The sequence below is a fragment of the Felis catus genome, chromosome B2 (genome assembly GCF_018350175.1).
Source record: "Felis catus isolate Fca126 chromosome B2, F.catus_Fca126_mat1.0, whole genome shotgun sequence".
NCBI classification, from domain to species: Eukaryota; Metazoa; Chordata; class Mammalia; order Carnivora; family Felidae; genus Felis; species Felis catus.
In genome coordinates this window covers 110,143,338-110,164,642 of record NC_058372.1, presented here as the reverse complement: position 1 = coordinate 110,164,642, position 21,305 = coordinate 110,143,338, and the positions used below count along the sequence as shown (strand labels likewise).

General features: G+C 36.8%; 1 protein-coding gene and 1 pseudogene across 9 annotated transcripts in view; both read right to left on the bottom strand.

Annotated features, from left to right (window-relative positions):
* Positions 1 to 21,305, bottom strand: part of PKIB (cAMP-dependent protein kinase inhibitor beta) — a 177,433-nt gene that overhangs the window by 27,819 nt on the left and 128,309 nt on the right. For 6 of the 9 annotated variants that reach the window (XM_045057975.1, XM_006931971.5, XM_045057978.1 and 3 more), the window contains one exon: positions 14,788 to 14,853. The exons of 1 other annotated variant lie outside the window; for it this stretch is intronic. Coding sequence is in view for 2 of the 8 variants with exons in the window: in XM_023254309.2 (XP_023110077.1) it covers positions 14,826 to 14,853 (28 nt within the window). In the remaining 6 variants the exon portion in view is untranslated. Of the gene's footprint in view, positions 1 to 14,787; positions 14,854 to 21,305 lie in introns of those variants that run through there. 2 more of the 9 variants (XM_023254309.2, XM_045057976.1) reach the window with 1 other exon arrangement.
* On the bottom strand, positions 18,482 to 18,641 carry LOC111560734 (annotated as a pseudogene).

Here is a 21,305-nt window from a genome sequence, read left to right as displayed (position 1 = left end):
AGAGAGAGAGAGAGAGAGAAAGGAAGTCCACATGACAGAAGAGGTTGGGCTATAGCAGAGGAGGGCTTTGATCAAGTCTGGGGGTAGGCCCAGGACGTTTTCCCTACACCACTCTGCTCTCCAAGTCTCTGTTGCAACAAAGATACTAATCCTCAGCAAAACACCCAAGGCATCCTTGTGGCACCATGAAGGGGTTAATCCAAACTTAACTTAAGCCCATGGTCTTAAAACCATATAAACCAACCATTGCTATGAGGGAGGCCCCCAACTCTGATGATACTGATTTAAGGTTCTCTGGAGGAAAAAAACTTATAAATATGGTAAGAGTGGAGAATGCCTGCCCACACACACATGCCAGGTATATCCAGTGACCAACAACAATAACCAGATAAACAAAAAATGAAAAGAAAGAAAGAACCCTGAATATAGGGAAAGAAAACCAATAAAAAACAAGTTAAAACAAAGACCCATAATATGGCCTAATTGGAAATCCAAAATTTACTAGAAAAATTTATATAGCAAAAGATAAAAGGACATTGATTGGCTTGTGTGAATTACAACCTGGGTTCTGAATTAACTTTAGTATCTACAGAAATTCACCAATTGGCAAACTTTCATAGTTTTGACCAATATTATGGCTAAAATTACAGTTATAGCTTGGAATCCCACTAAAGTTAAACATGGTATCCTCCATAATCAGGGATTTAGTTAAGGGAGTTACTGAATATAAAGTAGAAGACAAATAAGTATGCCTTACCTTAACTATAAGAATTTTTGTCTAGCTTAAATTCCTATGGTTATAACACTCATTGCCCTAAAATATCATAGTGGGCATGGACAGTCTGACCCAATAAAAAATAAGTGAAAATTAAAATTAAGTTTTTAACACTTACATATGGGCTTAACAAAATAAGAACCCATGATCCACCCCTCCATTCCCTACCCCACCAACCCCATTAAAATAGTTAACGTGATTCAATGTAATCTAAAACAAGGTCTTCAAGGATTAAAAGCTTGTTATATAACAGGTAATGAGTGAACCTTTCCCTGATCCCACTGCTATTCCATTTAACAGCCTTATTTGGCCTATTCTTAAATCTGTATTAAATGAATGGTGGCCTATAATGGATCGCTGTGACCATAATGCCATGGTTCCATTCCATTAAGGCTTCTACACCCAACAACCTAATAAGTGAAATTGCCGATTCCATCCAATCAGCAACTGGTAAATATTTTGCCACTATAAATTTGGCTAATATGTTCTGTTCAATGCCTATTTCAACAGCCTCTCAGCCACAGTTTCTTTACCACTAAAGGGACACAATACACCTTTGCAAGGAATAGCCACAGGATACCTCAACAGCCTTACCATTGTACACAGTCTTTACAGGCAAAATCTTAACTATAGTAACCTTTCTCCAGGAGCACAGATATGACATTATTTGTTTGACATACTCATTAAAGACAGAAGAGTCACAAAGGACTCACAAAAAGGGGTAAGTTATTGTCCCACACATAGTGCAAGGCTCTCCTACCTCCATTAAATTCCTTCAAGTGGGGCACCTGGGTGGCTCAGTCAGCTGAGTGTCCAACTTTGGCTCAGGTCATGATCTTATGGTTCATGAGTTCAAGTCTGTGTCAGACTCTGTGCTGACAGCTCAGAGACTGGAACTTGCTTTGGATTCTGTCTCCCTTTCTCTCTGCCCCTCCCTTGCTCACACTCTGTATGTGTGTGTGTTTGTGTGTGAAAAACAAATAAACATTAAAAAAATAATAAAAAAGTAAAACAGCTACTCTTAATTGAGTCTTTACTTACCTAGGTACTACATTGCTCTATATACATTATTTTATTTAGTCCTTACCACAAATGTTACACATACAGGGTCAGGTGAGGGGGGGTGGGAATTACACCCATAATTCACATGAGACAGCTGAAATGGAGTCTTTCAAATATTAGGAACTTGCTTTAAATTGTTACATGTGATTCCAAAACATGGGCTTTTAATCATTTCATTTTGTTGCCTCCCTTCTAGAGTAATAGACTCCTGTAAGTTTATAAGAGATTAAACAGCATAGAAATGCCCAGAATTATAAAGTTAAGGACCAGAAGCCACCTAAAATTCTCTATTCATCTGCCATATGCATGAATCACTTTATCAAGAATATTTTCTTTCTTTGAACCTCATATTCTCCATAGTATTGAACCAAACTCAAAACGTCTTTCAAGTAATTCATCTAATATGAAAACTTTAATTCAATGTTGAATCTTAAAAATAAAAATCACAGGGGCACCTGTGTGGCTCAGTCAGTTAAGAATCCGACTCTTGGTTTCGGCTCAGGTCATGATCTCACGGTTTGTGGGTTCAAGCCCCACTCTGTGCTGACAGCATGGAGCCCACTTGGGATTCTCTTTCTCTCCCTCTCTCTGCACCTCCCGTGCTCACTCACTCACTCTTTCTCAAATAAATAAATAAACATTAAAAAAATAAAGATCATGTGATTGCAATAATATTTGCAAGTTTGAATAAAAATTAATTTTTCTCTTTATCCTTCTAAGTAACTATCATATTATATATATATATATATATATACATATATATATATATGTATACACACACACACACACACACACACAGTGTAATTATGTAATCTGTGAACATACACATTCAGATGTCTTAAAATTTTCACAGTAAAATGAAAGCAAATTTCTATTGCTGGTATAATCTCTATAATTACTTTTATTTTCAGGTGTGTTACTTTTACCTTCCACCTTATCTTACATTACAACAATTATCAGAAGTCACTGAAAATAGTAGGAGGTCAATATAAACTTTTATTTAAAGACCATAAGACTTTTTTTGGGGGGGTGTGTAATTTTAGACTATTCGTTTATTTTTGTTGTACTCTATATTTGTAGTTTTAGTTTGCATTTTGTGGAAAGACATTTTCTGATTTCAAAGGAGAGGAGGCCCCAAAGAATGCAACAAAAGAAACCCACTATTAGATTTCCTGGGGGTAATTGAGAATTGACTGCAAACGTGTTTACTGGCCTTTCAGTCATTTTTATATAGTAAGACAAATAAATATGCATTTTACTGTAAAATTCTGAACTCTCTCGTTGAAGCTATAATTATAACTTGGTGACCTTCTCCAAGCTGCTCTAGCTATGCACACCTTGGCTTAAAGATCCTTTAGCTCAGTAGCGGCTAAATGATCAGGCACTCTGCTTCATCCATCTGCTCTAACAGTGACCTCTCTGCAATTTTTTTATAAGCTTTGGATATTTTCTTTTTATAGCTTTCCCAACATAATCATAATGCATCCTGACACCAGACAGTGTAAATTAATTCCTCTTCTGTTTTATGAGCCACAGAGAAGAACCAGATTTTTCACCTTAACACTTGATTAAATTGTGGAAAGAAAGGAGACCAAAAAATGAGGTCTCTGGGAAAACCGTATCTCACCAATGCCAGCCTGGAGACTAAAAGTAAAAGTAAATTTAAAGCAAATCAGCTCTTCCTAAGATTTTTTTTAACATCTTAACAGGGTAGAAGGAGAGAAACTGAGGAAGAGAGGGAGCAAGGGTGGGTAAAAAGCCTATTTATCTAAAATTAATCTTATGCCAGATGAACTAGAGCAGTCTTTCCCAAACTTGCCTGCTCATGAGGCTTACCTGGGTAGTCTGTTAACAAAACAGACTAGAGCCTCTGATTCAGTGTGTCTGATACCATAGGTATTGCAAGCACCCAAGGGGATTCATGTTGTCACACAAACTTGGGAATGACTGAGGTGGAGTAAAGGTTTGAGGTCAGATTCTCTAATAATACACTAAAAAAACCACAAACATAAATCCATAAATTATTGGGCCTTAGGGTCTAACAGCATGTATTATCCCAAACAATGGTTGTTTTAGCAAAGGATACCAATGCATGTGCACAGCCTTACAGAGCTATTCATCCAATTTCAGAGCTTATTAAAAATGTTCTTGTAGTAGATTAAAAATTAAATAAATCACAAAATTAACTTTTCCCAGAGCTGTTTTGAGAAAAGGCCATGATGATGGCCTTGGCTACATCAGCCAACCCCTGGGCTTTTTCACTATTCATTCTAACAGCCAACCCTGAAGTCCACCACTAAGTAAGTTTAATATGTTTTTCAATAAATGTTCTGCATGGGTTTTTCAATAAATGTTCTGTACTTGTTTTACCCCTAAAGGATCGTACTTCCTGGAGGCAGGAACAAACAGGTTCTAGGAGTAGATAATGGGTAGTAGTTGTTCAACGAGTGCTTTCTAAATGAACTTTACATTGATCTGATCTACCAATCCACATGATTTGTACATCCTGTCTGAGCAGCAGGGAGGCTTATGAACCTAAAAGCACTCTGTTGGAATTTTAAGTATTTGCATATTTATACCCTAGATATGGAAATATTTCCGAACTAAGAAAGACATTTCAAGTCACCTGCTACTCTGATCCATTTCACACCAGATTTCTCATTGTTATCCTTTGACATTTGATTAAGGATGCGAAAGAATTTTATATAGAAAAATTCAGGGCGCCTGGGTGGCTCAGTCAGTTAAGCATCTGACTTCAGCTCAGGTCATAATCTCACAGCTCATGGGTTCGTGCCCTGCATCGGACACTGTAGAGCCTACTTTGGATTCTGAAGTCTCCCTCTCGCTCTCTGCCCCTCCCCCACTCATTCTCTCTCTCTCTCTCTCTCTCTCTCTCTCTCTCTCTCTCTCTCTCTTAAAAATAAAGATTAAAAGAAAAATTCCCCCAAATCCATCATAATTAAAATAACTGCTGAAAATACTAAAAAGCCGACTCATTTGTAATCATCTGAAAATTAGTATAATTGCAGACAGTTCTAAAGATCTTCACTGTATAGAAACATGGATGCATTGAAAATAGAAGACACAATTGCTCACCAAAGATTCTTTACCCTGGAAAGTTAGCCTGAGGGGCCAGAACATTCTGGATGATATTGACCAAGATATCTCTTGGTCTTTTAAAGAGATCGTAAAAAACAATGGACTAAGAAAAAAAACAAGATTGAAGAAGATCTCACTTAATTCAACTAATATTTAGATGTTCATCTTCTGAATAAAAAAATCGGAAACAATCTTTTGAAACGTGATCAACATAAAACAGCTGTTTATAACAGGGCAAGTACTGAGAACGAATATGTGAAGGCAGTGAAGTACAGGAGGTATTTCAGTATCTCATTAGAACACATTTAGAGCACAATCTCATTACAATAGTCATTATAGACTCTAGGTAATTGCAGGTTCTCCCAGACCAATGGCTCTGCACCCTTCACAGTTGTCCTTCATCAATTTTCTCTTGTTCTCCCCAGCCCCTGATCCTGCCATAGACCCAGTGTCCTCTTCCTCTTCATCCTATTCAGACTAGCTCTTGGAAAATACTTGCTTAATGCATTCACAGAAGTATGCTGTATGTATGGCTCTCTAGAAGAAAAACTCCAAAGTGTTAGACCAAAGAAGCAAATCATTAATGGTGGCACTTCTGCAAATTAGTTAATAGAAAAAGAGTGTTATTTGGCAAAGATGTGGGAAAGACTTTCTGGAAATATCAGCATTTTATCTTCTACCTATTTTTTAGGCTAGGGCAGTGGGGGTGGAGTCACACCTGTGTTTTCAGCACCAACCAATTACATAACATTGGGAAGGTTCCTCAAGCGCTTTGAGCCTCAGTTTCCCTAGACCCTGCTCTATAATGCTTCCTCAATGATTAAACCCCTTTATTTTCCATTTGCAGTGTAGGCAAGAGAACCCAGATTTTTAGAGTTTTCTTTCTGGTAATTATGTAGCTTTTAGTTGTCACTTCTTTCACTCCTCCTATCTATACACAAATCTGCTTAAACCCATCTAAACTTTCCAATCACTCAGCAAAAAATAGCCAGGAACTAAAGAGGAAAGTAGTGATTAAAGCATATTCTAATTCACTGATAAGCATTTATAAGCCAATTTGTTTCACTTTTAAGACGTATGGACTAGATACATTTGTTGCAATAAACTCAAAACTTGGAATTTTTTGAGCTAGATAAACTTTACTAAAAATATATTTTACTTGCACTAAAAAGTGTGAGCTTAGAGAAAAACTAATCAGTATGTATATGATAGCTTTTGTTTCATTTGAATGAAGAATGTCCTTGTTCACGTCACTCTTGTGTCACCAGGAGACTGCTCCTGGGTCTTTCAGCCTCAGAAGAGATGACTCTTAAGTTCCAAGCTACATACTCCTCCCTGGAGTACTGAGGTTCCTGGAAACGTTGAAGCCTTACATGTTGGGGACTGCAGGACAGTGACAATAATCATACATCACGTTGTGTGGAGAGAGAAACATTCTAGCATTTTCAGAAGCCTCTATTACAGGTTTGGAAATAATAAAGACAATACAAATGTTCATCAGATCTTTTTATAACTACCAGCAAATCCTCTGTGAAGGCTAGAGGGAAAGCAGAGCTGCCTAATTTATGTTAACTTAAATAGTCTTTGTATTTTAAAATGTTATTAATTGCCAAGATTAAAATTCAAAACTTGTTTCCCAGTAAATTCTAGTTCAGAAGGCTTTCTGTAGTCTGAAATACCACGTTTCTTTGATGTATTTTTCAATTAAACTAGCCCAGTCATAACAAAGTATTTTCATTGAGTATTTCTTTTCCATAGTCATTTATTCAATTAAGGTCAAGTTGAGTGGCCATTTTACTGCTATGTTAATGCATGAGGTAAGTTCTTTCGAGTCTAAGAATCTCCTTTTCTTTTAATCCTTTCTGTAACTTGCCTCAAGATTTATATAGGGAACATACATTGAGACATTCTCATATACATAACAATAATTACAACTATAAGTAGAATTTTTGGTCCTTTTAAAACTGCATTTCTAAAATATTATCTGCACTCTGACACAATCTCTCCCTTTAATTTATTTTAATGGTAACCCTCATTTTTAAAATTGAAGGTAGTGATGGAAACATATGATTCAGCTCCTAATTGTATCACCATCTATAACTGTGGACAAGTGACTAATTTTTCATAACACATTTTTAATGAGCTGTGAGGTTCAGAAGCTGGGTGAAAATTAATAAGTGCGCTTTCTGCATTTAAGGATATATAGAAATATTTCAATAGGCTAATTTTTAAAATTGAGATGTAACATTTTGCACAAGACACTCAAATGTCTATCTGACCTTCACCACAGCACCTCTGACTCATTTTTTTCCTATCGTACAATTTCATAGAATTGATGCAAAGTCAAATTAATCAATGCTACTAAAGTCAGTCAAGAGAAAAAAAACAATTGACAATCCATAAAGTAACTTGGAGAGACCTAAGAATTTTGGAGGTAGAAGGAACTTTAGTCATCAGCAAATAAATAAACAAAAATTAAACAAACTAACAAAAAAACAATCCTGATTTCAAAGATGAGGAAAAGGGGGCACCTGGCTGGCTCAGTAGGAAAAACATGTGACCCTTGATCTCAGGGTTGTGAGTTTGAGCCCCAAGTTCGTGTAGAGATTACTCAAAAATTAAATAATTAAAAAAGAACAAAGATGAGGAAAAGGACAACAGATTGTTGGTATGAAGAAGACCTCATTAATTTCAGAATCAAGTCTAAACAGCATGTCACTAGACTTCTAGGCCAGTATTTATCCCACAATAATGATGGATTCTAATTGTTTCAAGGATAAAACAATTTTTTTTAACATCAGATCATCAATGGACATGGTGAATATAATTTGCAATAGGAAAAGGCTGAGACTTCAGGTGTGTGTGGGAGAAGAATGTAAACCTTTTGCTATCCCATTCTATGAAGGTCAGCCCTTCATGTGCTTAGGGTGAGGTTTCTGATTGTAAAGTCTATTAGGGAAAGGCATGTCCATATCTTGACCTGCGCTGTGCTTTAGAAGTCAATCTATATTCTTCCAAGGCTCTGAAAAAATTCATTCTCCCCTTTGATTGAAAAGCCCTGGAGCACATTGTTAAGGTAGAGAAGGCTTGTTAAATAATAATCCTACCTTGAACTGATGAAATTCAGACAATAACAGTTAGTTACTGTTGTAATTTTAAAATTATATTTATTGAGGTCTGAATTGCATAATAACTTCCAGGATATAAAATCATGACATGTGCTGATTTCCTTATGGGTAGGGAGAGGGATTCTAGCCTAGAGTCCAGGCAGGACAGGACTGAAGCAATCTTGCTTATGGGAGGGTAGACACCTAAAACAAGGCTGGACAGTAAGGAGAGGGCCAACCAGTAGGGACACCCACAAATAGGCACAATTAATGGACTCTAGTAGAAATGATGTTGAATATCTAATGCTAGGTGACCCATTTCTGCACTATAATTCTCTCATATCATCCTCCAGTCTTTGGTAAAGTTTACTATGTACCACAACCATCTTAGCGATATCTCTGCTTTGGGCAACAGACAGAGGACCCTGAGGACAATCCTAGTGTGATTTTGACTAGCGAGAGCAGCAGCAACATCAAAAAGTTTTAGGAAACAACAGGAAGTGGTGAGCAGAGAGACCAGAGCATCCAACAAGAAAAACTGACATGCAGCACTTAGGAATCTAAAGATTCTCAAAAATCTAGTTGTGGGGAAAAACAGAAGTTTGTATATCATGCAGTATGGGAGATACAACTAGTTTATTGAGGCTTAATGTAAGATGATGCTTCAAAGTTGAAGAATCTACATTTTTTAGATATCTGTTGATTGAGAAAATATAGAACAGATGAAAAGATACTATGAAATACATATTGCAAAGCAATTAATTCTCATTTTTATAAGAATACTCTATATACATTTGGAAAATGGTAATGTATATGGTATGTGACAGTATTTATTTGAACACAGATACATACATACGGCTTATAGACCCCTCTAATAATTCTGTAGAATCCTAGCAGACCAGGATCCCCATGTGGATAAGCACTGGACTGGATCATAAATCCTTGCTCTAGTGGCCAAGAACCTGTCTCCTGTAACAACAAGAACTTTAATCTCTAATATGTAAGACTTCTTCCACTTACTTTACTTCCTCCCTTTGTCCATTTAGAATTACAGGTTATTCAAACTAAAGAATTTCGTTGAGCACTCATGTAATCCAATCCTTTCAGTTGGCTTTGTGAGACTGAAAGCTAGACAATCACGATGGTCAATGTTCATAGATAATTCCAGGGGGTCTCACCAATATATCTGTAGAATAGATTGCAAAAATCTCTCATGCTAGATTCCATTCCACAGCCCAATCATTTGTTCAGTCCAGAGTCCTGGTAGCCTGTTTTGAGGACTGAAAACACCCCGCCACTTGAGAGCTATGGGCTCACACAGTAATGGCTTTCTTCACTTGGCCTTATCTAAACCTCAGTTGTTAGACTATGATAGTCAAATGGCAAAGAACCATTCTCGAGTGAAAAAAATAAAATATCACTCCTGAAAATTCGAAATTATTTTCAGCAAGTCTGGGATGGAAAATCTCATTTAATTAGCAAGTGCAATAAGATGTGACATTTACAAACTAATTATAACACATTTCCATTCTTCATTGGTACACGAAATGATGACATATTGTTCTTTTATAGTTGCCATTTCCAAGTTTTAATTGCTTTGGTTTAATTGGTTTAATCCAAAAAAATGTCAATTCAGTAATTACCACTATGCTGTTGGAATTAGTTTCATTTATTGTGCAAAAGAAAATTTGACTTCAGAAGGAGAAAAACAATTATAATACAATACCAGGGGAAATACTATATCATCGAGATATTTAAAACCAATATTGTATATAACTGAAACTTGGTTTATTTTACAGGAATAAAGAAAATGTTTTTTTCTTTTCAATTTTAAATGATAATATACCAAATAAATAATCAAATATAAATTAATTAACCCAGAATCACATTCACTCCTTTATGAATTTATTAATTTGCTTGGAAAATATCTGCTGAGTTCCAATTATATGCCTGACAAATCAGTTCTAGAACTACTTTCGTGGAATCTAATAATGGGTGATAAAAAGAATAATCAACACAAATCCATGCATAAATACAAAATGTGATCTTAGATGAAAAATTAGTTTGTTTTGTGAGTGTACCAGAACCTGATTCATTGACAATATGAGCTATGAGAAAAAGGAGCTAGCTGGTTGGTATAGAGGTGGAAGAAGAGTATTTCATGCATAAGAGAAAAGCATAGCACATTTCAGACACTGAGGGATGGCCAGTGTGGCCTAAACACAGAGAAGAAGGTGGGAAATGGGCACAAGATTAAGTGGGTCGGTTAACAGGGGCTATATCATTGGGGCATGTTAAGAATTTGGTCTATCCTAACAGCAATGGAAAGTCATGAAAGTTTTTGAAGCAATAGCATGATGATCAAAATTGAACTTTAAAAAGATCACTTTGGTGGCAGCAAACAGAACAGACTAGAAAAGAAGAGTGGATCCAAGAGATGAGTTTGGAGACAATTGCAGTATCCCAGGTGAGAGATAATGATCAGTCAGAAGGTAGAGTTTATGCCTTCAATTTAACAATCTATAAAGTCTAAAGTTATTTGTGTTCTACAAGTGACCTATTTTCACAGAATTACACGTGTCAGACTCAAAGGGAAAGCAGAGTGATACAATAGAAGGTATGCCTGCTTTAGAATGAAATACACCTGGTTTAGCTCTGGTCTGAACTTTTGGCTCCACTACTTATTAGCTAAGGGTCCTTGTACAAAGCATTAAGCTCTCTGAGCCTCAGCTTTCACATCTTTTCAGTACATAATACTACCTCCCACAGCTGAGAAGACTAAGTGCGACAACGCATATGATATTCTCAGCGTGTGGAAGGCCAGTTAGTATGAAGAGCCCCAGGACAGATGATTTCATCCCCTCATGTTAGAGATCCTTGAATTCCTTTGAAACCTGTTCCTCCTCCTGGGTTTCTTTCTCAGTGAGCAGCACTAAAATCCACCCAGTTGCACAAATCAGAGCCCAGCAGGCATCCTTTTCCCTCACCTCATGACCATCAAGTCATATAAACTCCATTCTCTAAATAGTTCCTCAATTTATGGACTAACTGCTTTGCTCACTCTCTTTCACTAACCTAGTTAAGGTCATCAACATCACCAGATTGGATTATCCCCTTCACAAATCATCCTGCCTCAGTTTTGTTTCCTTTTCCACTCTTCATGCCAGCCACACAAACCTTACTATCTTAGCTCTTCAACTACTCTCCTTAAGCCAGGACAAAGTCACCTGGTTTCTTAGCATGACTAACAACACCCTGCAATGATCTACATTCTGCTTACATCCCAGCCTCACCTCTCGCTGCTCCTGTCCCTGTGGTCCAGCAGCTGAAGGAAACTGCTCCTCACTCAGGACTCGTAGAACTCAGAAATACACTCCCTTCACCTCAAGACTCAGGCTGATGGATGAATGCAGTTCCTCCTGGCTGGAGCACCCTTCTTCGAAAGCTTCTCTTCACTGGATCAATACCTACTCAAAACTGAAGCCTTGCCTCAGATGGACCTTTGGGAGGCACTTTTCCTCTACCTGAAAGTATCCCAAGAGTGTAGGACAGCCTAAACTTAAATTTCATTATTTGAATGAATTGAGAGAGCAGTCAAGTGGCGCTTGGCGAAGTCAATAGGGCTCACTTAATTGGCGAAGGTCACATAAGTTGTGGTTGGTAGTGTGAAAAGAAAACCCAGGTTTCCTGCTACAGGTTGTAGTATGCCTTTCTTTCCATCATGCTGACACCTACCTTTATTAATTTCTGGTTGCATTAGCTCTCTTCATTAAGCCTTAGAAACATTCTCTTCATGTGCTTGCGAAATGTTGCACATTTATACTGTGGGTTATGATTTTTTCACTCAAAACAAACCAATGTCACTTCCTTTTCCAAGATTTCTTTGACTTTCCTGAAGTGGTAACCGTGGTTCCCATAACACTCTCAAGCACTCCTGCAGATTTTTTACAGTCATCTCCTTCCCCATGATATTGTAAGCTCTTCTGAAAGTAGGACAATTCTAGATTCATTTTACATCTCTGGTACCCAAGGCTGTTCTTGGAACACAGTAGTACTTAATATTTGTTGAACTTAATGGTACTCCAAAGCTAAACAGTGTCCAAACAAGGGCAACTAATATGAGATAAGGTATGCCAAGAGAAAGGTGATGCAAGAGTAAGAAGACAGGCAAAAACAATGATGGCTCTGCCATCTCGAGATAGAGAGTGTAAGAAAAAGCAGATGGCTCTGGCTAAGATAAAGAATCAGTAAGGCAGCTGGGAAGATGGGGTCACTGTTGAACAGGCTGCCTCTCCTGGGGAGTACCTTCAGTCCCTCAGTGGCCTTCCTGCCTCTTTGTATTCAAGATAGAGAACTAGAGATGGAAAGGAAGAAGCTGTCACTTTCAGAGAGCTGAAAAGTAGGAAAGCTGACTCATATGGCACTTTCTATGCCTGCTGGGAAGCCTAAAGCCAACACTAGAGTAGCTGGTTTCACAGGTTTGAAATGGCAGAATCAAAGTCAACTAATTGTAATGGAAATGGAACTGAGCTAGGGGCAGAAATCCAAGTGTTGGTTCTAATCTTGCCCTGTGGCCTTAGGCAGACTTCTGAGCCTCATTTTTCACCTCTGTGAAATCAAATATTTAAACTAGATGGTCTCCAACAGCCCTTTTTCATTTAGGGATTGTGCAGTTTATGGGATTGGCTCCTGGATTTATTTAAAGTAGCTACATAACCAAGGTAGAGAAGACTGTCAATCTGATTAATTTATGCAAATGCAGACATCCAAGCTCATCTCTTCACTCCTGAAACTTGAACTAGACCAGTTGAAGCATTAACCCATTATGATATCCCCTCATCCACATATGGGAGGCACAGCCATAAGCTTTATCAATAAAAAGTTACAGATGTGGTGGGGCTGTAAAGCAGTGGTTTGCAAATACCCAAATCAGTATGGCAACTTGTTTAAAACACAAGTTACAAAGCCTTGCTCCAGATCTACCAAATCAGAATCTCCAAGATGGAGCCCAAGAATATGTTTATATTTTTATATACTTTTTTTTTTACTTTTTATAAACCTCACATGTGATTTGATAATTAGCTAGTTTGTGGCTCATTTTTAAAGGAAAATTAGTGTTTCTCAAAGGGTAGCCTGTAGATCATTTTCATGTGAATTATCTAAGACGCTTGTTAAAAATATCTGGGAATGTAGCCAACAATCTCCATTCTCACTATTCTTTCAGTGATTTTACAAAGAGCTTTTTTACACACTGACAAATGAAATCATTATGTGGGTAAAACCTCAAAGTCTATGAAAGAATATAGTAAAGATAGGAAATTATGATTGCAGTATAGGTTTATCTCAGTATTATTATTATTATTACTATTTATATTGCATTGTTTCATCATCATTTCATCTAATCCCCATAACAAGCCTATAATATAAGCATTTTAACTTCATATTACTTACAAGTTGAAGCACTAGAGAATTCAGGTAGCTTGCTCCAACACATAAGATTCATAATATGGGTGCATTGGAACAGAAAATTAATGTCCTGGAACTAGGAAATAACTTATATTGCAACAGAATATAATTAAGATCTCAGTACACATTTTAATTAAACAATTTGCTGAGATCTTATCTGATGAAGCAAGTTAGAAATATGTCTCAGTTCCTATTGGTTGGTTTTATTAGCTACTACACGAATGTTCATGCCATTATAATAATCATAGATTACACAAGATAAAATGACTATTAACTACTAAGCAACAACGTTTCAGAGATGTCCTAGAATCATAAAATGATCTAAGGTAGTCATCATTTCTAGTCAACAACCTTCAAACACAAATATTTACAGGTGAGAAGTCCAGAAGTATGCTAAGGTCTTACCCACCTAGTAAAGAACCCACCTAGCTCTAAACCTTAATTACCTGACTGCTTCATTAATCTGTCTTTACTCCACGGGCCCTAGACTCTGTACGCCTTGACTCAGTGTGCCAACTACTTGCCTTAATGCTAGAATAGGATTACATGAGACTTCAAATGTCTTTCAAGGAATAAAATATTAAATGCTGTTACTACAGATACATTTTTAGGACAAAGCTTTTTTTTTTTTTTCCATTAAGTCTTATCAATTTATCTAAGAAAATATTTGCTTGTGAAAAGATGTGTTTGTCTTTACCTCTTGGTAAACTGAAACAGAAAGGGTCTCCCAGATTCCCTGTTCCTGAGTTGGCCAGTTTTGAATCTCGCATTTCAGAAACTGAATGAACCTTAGCAATTTTGATACCTAGCTTTGATTTTACAAAAAAATTCACTGAAAATGTAAATAGAAAATACAAAGTCATCCAAAGCCATGTAAATTTTAACAGAATACAAATTCTCTTTCCTGTGTTCACACCCTACACTTTTCCTCTTCCTTCCCATTCATTGATGTTACAGACTTTCTAAAATATGTGGATACACAGGTATTTTTACAAAGGGGAAAAAGTAACAAAAATGACATAAAAAAAGAGAAATTGCCAAAAAATAAATCAAACATTCACTTGCTGTAGATAGACTTGATGAAGATATTCTGATTGAGATTTGGTTTCTTTGTTTCATTTTGTAAGAAGTGATTATTTGTGTGCTTTACTTTCATTCAAATTTTGCATGCCAACTCAGATTGCATAGCTATATCCTGTCAACTGTTTTCCTGAAGGAGCCATTTCTTCCACAAAATCAATATCTAATTTTCTAAATAAAGAAGAAAAGGATACTTACAAGTCTCAGATTAAGATATGCTGTTATTTCTAAGAGGTTTAGGAAGAAACTGATAAACTTTCTTTCCTGTAAATTAATAAAAAAAAAAGCTATTAAGAACCAGAAAAAGTATAAATTCAGTTAGACTAATAAATTTAAAGATTTTGTCTGTGCTTTATTTTTTTTAAATAGAGTTACAACTGATAAACGCCATGACTTGCCTGACTTCTTGTGAAAAGCAGAACCTCTAATTCTACAATAAAATTTTCTGTTAAAAGTCAAAATGGCTTCATTTCAAATAACAGGTGTTAGTACCTAGGATTGCCAGCTACAATTACTGCATCAGTGCTATTAGGGATTAATGTCAAGTTGAGAAAGTCATCATCTAAAAATGACAGGCCATTACAACAAATACTTGTAGGCACAGAAACATGACTGCAAGCAAATACTTGGCATGACCACACCTTTGGGAAATTGTAAAACATAGGACACTTTTCCAGTATAACTGTAGAAATATTTTTTACATTTCTTAAGTGCCCTGAGGCATTGGACCAATATTCCCACTACCTAAATGGAGACCAGTGGAAAGAATTCAACCATCTTGCTCCTAGAAACAAAGATAAACAATGTACATTCTTGTTCACAGAATGGGGCCTGTATCTCAAGGTTGAGCACCTGACACAAGATGGGTCAAAAATAATTGGGACATGAACCATCAGTATTCACACTGGCCACTGATAGCAGAAGGGCACTTTGCAAATTCCCTCCACCATACTCCCACTGCCCTCAGCCAGCCTACCATTCATTCTTCCTCGACTTCGGCAACAACACCCTAAATGACTCTTCGCATTCTTGCTTCCTGAAACTCTGTTCTTTACAGATGTCAGACAGAATTATGTCAAAGTAAATGTGCTCATGGTCATTCTAGAATTAATCCTTCACAGCCTTTCCATCATCTACAGGATCAAGTTGGCCCCAATATAACTCTCCTTCATTTTCACCCAGGTCCAACCTGCATGAATCCTAAAGCTCTGAAGTCATACCCAGCCAATGGCACCCCTGTGCCTTGTTTATATTGTCACCATGACTGAGGTTTTTTGCCCTCAATCCCCTCCCCATCCCGTGGCTAGCATATATTCAACCATTCAGGGTTTACTTAGGCGCCCCTTTTCCAGACTTCTATGTTCCCTCCCCTTTGCTACAAAACACTCTGGTGTATTTCTTACTAAACTTATACATTTCGGATTAGTGCCTTCCCATCTCCACCTCAGACAGTTTTTTAAAGCCTTTTGAGGACATGGACTGTGACTCATTCCTCTTGCACAACATTTTGCACGTGGTAGGAGGAATGAAATAAATATGTTGAATGTCAAGGTGCATGAGGTACTTTTCAGACTCAGAGCTTCCTGAATGCATACTTTTATCACTGTGAAATAATTTGAAAATCCGAAACAGGCATCTTTTAACCTTGTTCCTATACCCAGCTTCCCATATGGTTTTCACTGTTCCTCTCACTCTGCATCTGAGACTGTTTCCCTTCAATTGAGCCCAACTGTTCAAGCCAAATATAAAGAACTGAGAAGAGGAAGAGAAAAATACATGAAAACATGATCATGGAGGAAGTAGCAATAAAATTCAATTTTATAAGCTTCAACATTTATATAATACAATGTAAATATTACCCCTAAAAAACAAGATTAAGAAAACATACTTTTGTGGTCCTAATTTTTTCAAACATCTTCCTATACCTCTTGACAAAGATCTAGTAGAAACTGCAAACAGGAACCCAATTTAAAGTCAGTTTGATAAAACTAAACATTGTTCTTTGTATCTTTAAAATGCATGTTTTAAAAAAAACCCTATTTTATACCTTTTCCATATTAGCATTTTCATTTTATGAAATTCTACTATTTCTACCCTTTGTAATAGAACCAAGAAACAAAAAGAGAAAGAATATAGTGACATACTTATATTTTCCTCTCCACCTCTTTGAGGCTGTGTTACATACAAATATACTTATGGAATGGACTTTGAAAATAATATTCCGTACATATTTTTGATTATTCACACACATCAAAATTCAGATGTACGAGGGATATGCTAAAGATTAAGAGGCTGAAAGAGTCTACTTATCCTAAGTTATCAACTATCAAAATTTTTACTAACAAAAAAGCAGTAATTTCTGTTTCAAGAATAGTGGCATGCCCCTAACAACAACAAAAAAATCCTTTAAGCACACATCTCCTATTTATGAATATTTATTTTTATAAATTATAACTATCATTATACTAATAGATTAATTGAAGTTATATGTTATATCATAATTATCATATGTGTTAAATACATTAACAGAAACTTAAAATAAAATCAAAATAATATAACTGGGTATTCTACTATGTTCTTCCTGAACTTCAATATAAGATGCAGAATCTGTTAGATTCTGCAAGGTCTAATTAGACCTCTACAAGATCTAATTCTTTCTACTATCTCTCTTGGAACTACAATTAAATCTAGAGAAAACATGGTGATATATATGACAGCTAAGAGATACCCAAGGCAAGAAGGAAGGGGTCTCACCCAAGGGTGTTTGTTGCATGCCTTATGAGAGGAGCAGATTAAGGTGTGGGTAGGTCAGCAAAAATCCATCCTATTAGAATTACACGCACAACCAGAATTGTGAATCATCTATCTAGTCCAGTGATTTTCCAACTATTTTTTAATACATTTTTTTCCCAAACGAATTCTTTAGCAGATGGACAATATGTAAGACAGATACAAGTAACACTTCTCAGGTGAAAGCAGCTTCAGGTTCTACCCACTCTCTCCTCTCCCTCCTCTCCTCTCCCTCCACAGATGTAGTTTGAAAATTACATGACCACACTCCCACTTCAGAGATGAGGCTACCAGGCAGGACATGGAACAAGAGCAGTCACTTCAAGATAGAATGTAATATTTTAGTGCGATTAAAAAAAAAAAAAAAACAAAATTAGTTCAAAAACTCTATGATGAAAAAAACATCAAGAATTTAGATAAAGATTTGACCCTGTATTTGTGCGACTCAGCCTCACATACCTCATCCTAGACCTGGACGTGGTCTAGTAACTATTCTGAAAGAATAAAATGTAAAAATAATGTCATATTAGTTGTATTAAGTAAATGTCTCTATATTACTTAGGGCTATAGAAAAAGAAGAAAATGTAGTCTGGAAGACAAAACCCAAACAAGGTGTGTTCTACAATATACACCTTCGCACCTTAGTCTGCAGGACTGAGGATGTTGTTTGGGAACAAATAGGCAACTAAACAACTATAATACATGAGGTAATGCTCAGATCATGCTTGCATTTGAGCTATTTTACAATTTCAATGAGCTACTAAATCTAGTTACAGCTGCTTCAATAAGCATTCTTCTATTTTTGTTTTGTTTTTAAAAACAAATCATCACTCTAAAATGCACAAAAACCTGCAAGTGAAATGTGTCAAGTGAACATCAGCTGATTCCTAAAAGCAAATTAACCACTTCAACTGCAAGACCTAGTTTGAAAAAGCTGTTCTCAAAATGTACGTAACCTCTCAAGCATTACAATGGTGAAAACAAGCTTCAAAGAAGTGAATCATTGTGACATTAGAAAGTATGTACATTCATGAGGATGTTTTCTATTCACAGAACCCATGTGAACTGGTTTAGGAAAATAAATGACTACATGTCTGACACAGAGTAGGCACTCAACACATATTTACTGGATAAATATATGAATCAATGAATGAATGAAGGTTGAAAAAAAGATTATAAACAGGTAGACTAGGGCCAGATTATAGCAATAATCGCACCTCGGATAAACGTCATTGGCTACGATACTGCCACTGCGCAAAGCTGGGACCAGATTATAAAGAGCTTTGAAACAGAGACTTTGTGCTGTGGGCTACTGAGCACAGATTTAACAAGAGGGGGGAAAAAAAGTACCTCTTTAAAAGAAATAATTGATGATTTTATAGGGAGCCAACAGTAAATCCAGCTAAAAGTCTCTAGAAATAATCTTGGCAATGGGCAATAAAGACCCACCCAAAGGGTAAAAACATTAAAATTGGAGTAAGGAAGGTGGAAGGTGTGGCAGATGCTGCTGGTTGGCTCCCAAACTCTTCTCCTCATCTTCTGTAGAAATTGGAAGCTTAGCTGGGCACATAGCTAAGAACCATATATCCAAACCTCCCATGCTGCTAAATATGACCATGCAACTGTATTTTGTCATTTAAACGTGGGCTATAAGCAGAAGCAATGTATTTCATTTCTAGGTTATATCCTAAGAGAGAAGGAATTGTGGCCTCTGCCTTTCGAACATTGGTTTGTACCTGTGGTGCTGAGCCATCATTCACCAAACAGACAAGGACAATCAAGACTCTGGGGATGATGACAAAGCAACAAAATGGAAGGAGGCTGCATCCCCAACATGGCCATGCCACTATTCCACCTCTGTACCATCTACCTGAGCTGTCCATGACACGGAACTAAATTCACATTGTGTTTAATCCACTGTTATTTTTGTACTTGGTGATAATTGGCAGACTGATCTCTTAAATAATATAGATGATTCTAAAAAAAACATTTCAAGGGGATCCTGGGTGGCTCAGTTAGTTAAAGAAGCTGACTTCAGCTCAGGTCATGATCTCTCAGTTGATAAGTTCGAGCCCTGCACGAGTTCTGTGCTGACAGCTCAGAGTCTGAAGCCTGCTTCGGGTTCTGTGCCTCCCTCTCTCTCTGCCCCTCCCCTGCTCATGCACTGTCTCCTCCCCCCTCCCCCCACCCCACCTTTCTCTCTCAAAAATAAACATTTAAAACAATAAAAAAAATTTTTAAAATTTCAAAATGAAAAAAATCCATGGAATGAGGTGATGGCTATAGTGAATGAAGGAAAGCTTCATTCTAAGCTTTTATGTTTAAGAAGCTGGGATAACAAAACCACTAACAACAGATGAGGGGGAGAGCTGATGAAGTTCAAATGGTGGCAATAGAGCCAAAGGGATATGCAGGGTAAGTCACTGGAACAATGCGCCTGAAACTCAGGCAAGAGGAGAAAATTGGAAATGGAAATCTCAGCAATTTTGTATAGAATATATAGTTGAAAAGATGCAAATTGACAGAATCTCAGTCTCAGAGAGATCAGTGTGTCAAAAACTGAACAACGGGGTGTTCTCCCAGAAGGCAGGAGGAAGAAGCAATAATCAGCAAAGGCAAAAGCAAAAAAAAAAAAAAAAATCTGTTCTTATCTTCATAAGAGGTTAATGATTGAAATCATCGAATAATAGAATTAACCTTAATACCAGAAGACAAACAAATTTAAAAGGGATTTGATATAATCTAAACTTCTTAAATCTGTTTAAAGTTCTCATAAAAAATTAAAGCAAACATTTCTTGAGATAAAAAAGCATTAAGCAGGGTTCTAAATAAGCCAGGTCTCAATCATGCGTTAGTTTCCATTTAAACGTCCAGAATCCCGAGACAGAAAAGAATAAGCAACAGGTACTTAAATCGTCTGTCTCTTCATTTTTCTCACAGTAAAGGAAGGAATGAGGGGAGAGAGGGAAAGGGGAATGGAAGCAGAAGTGTTCTGCTACTGTCTCCATCCTTTGTACCAGGCTGATGTCTGTAAGTTGAAATGACAAAATGAAACAAAAGCCTCCTCCCCAACTTTTACTAAGTTACATTCAAAGATGCAGTGGATCTAAATTTCACTTTGGATCTACAATTACTTCACAGTGGATCTAAATTTATACTTTGAAGGTAATACAAGGTTGCCAACATGCAAGTCAACTATGGCATACAAGAGTTTGAGAATCTATATTTACTCGCCAGATGTGTTCCAATTACTGGAAGGTCACCAGCATTCCAGAATATTCAGACCACGTTATGTGAAATGCTCTTCAATAGTTCTTCCTCCCCACCTGGCCTCTGCCATCCACCCAGGAGGACACTTTTTAGGGAGCAGTCAAAGCAAAGATTTCTGTTTTTCATTCCACCATCCACTTCAGAATGAAGAAAACAACCATACTCTGAGAGATTATTTTCTCTCCATGTTTTGACTACGGAATGTACATTACAGTTACCCAAGAGACATCAAAATTCCAGGATTCTTTAGCATTATATTTTCATTGAAACCAATCATAACAATTCACTTTGTATGAGGAATTGATATTCTCCCTTCTTTCCTTTGAAGAGAAGTCTGTTACTAATCTTTTCCTCTTCACATAGTGATTGCATTATCCATGGTGGTTCAACTGTTTGGGGGGTAGTTTTTGGCCTTATTGTTTCTAGCATTATACTTGAGTTTCACAGTCAATCTTTTTTAAGTTCTTAATACTGGCTCAAATTGTGGGATTCCACACACATCCCATCTTTTAATATAATGATCAGAATTCTATTCATTCCTCTAAGTAAATCAGGGTAGAAAGGCCCACCCTAAAATGACCTCTCCTTTATAAATGGTTGTAAAATACCTGAACAAAAGTTACTGTACACCATCAAATTAGCTTGGGAGGGAAAAA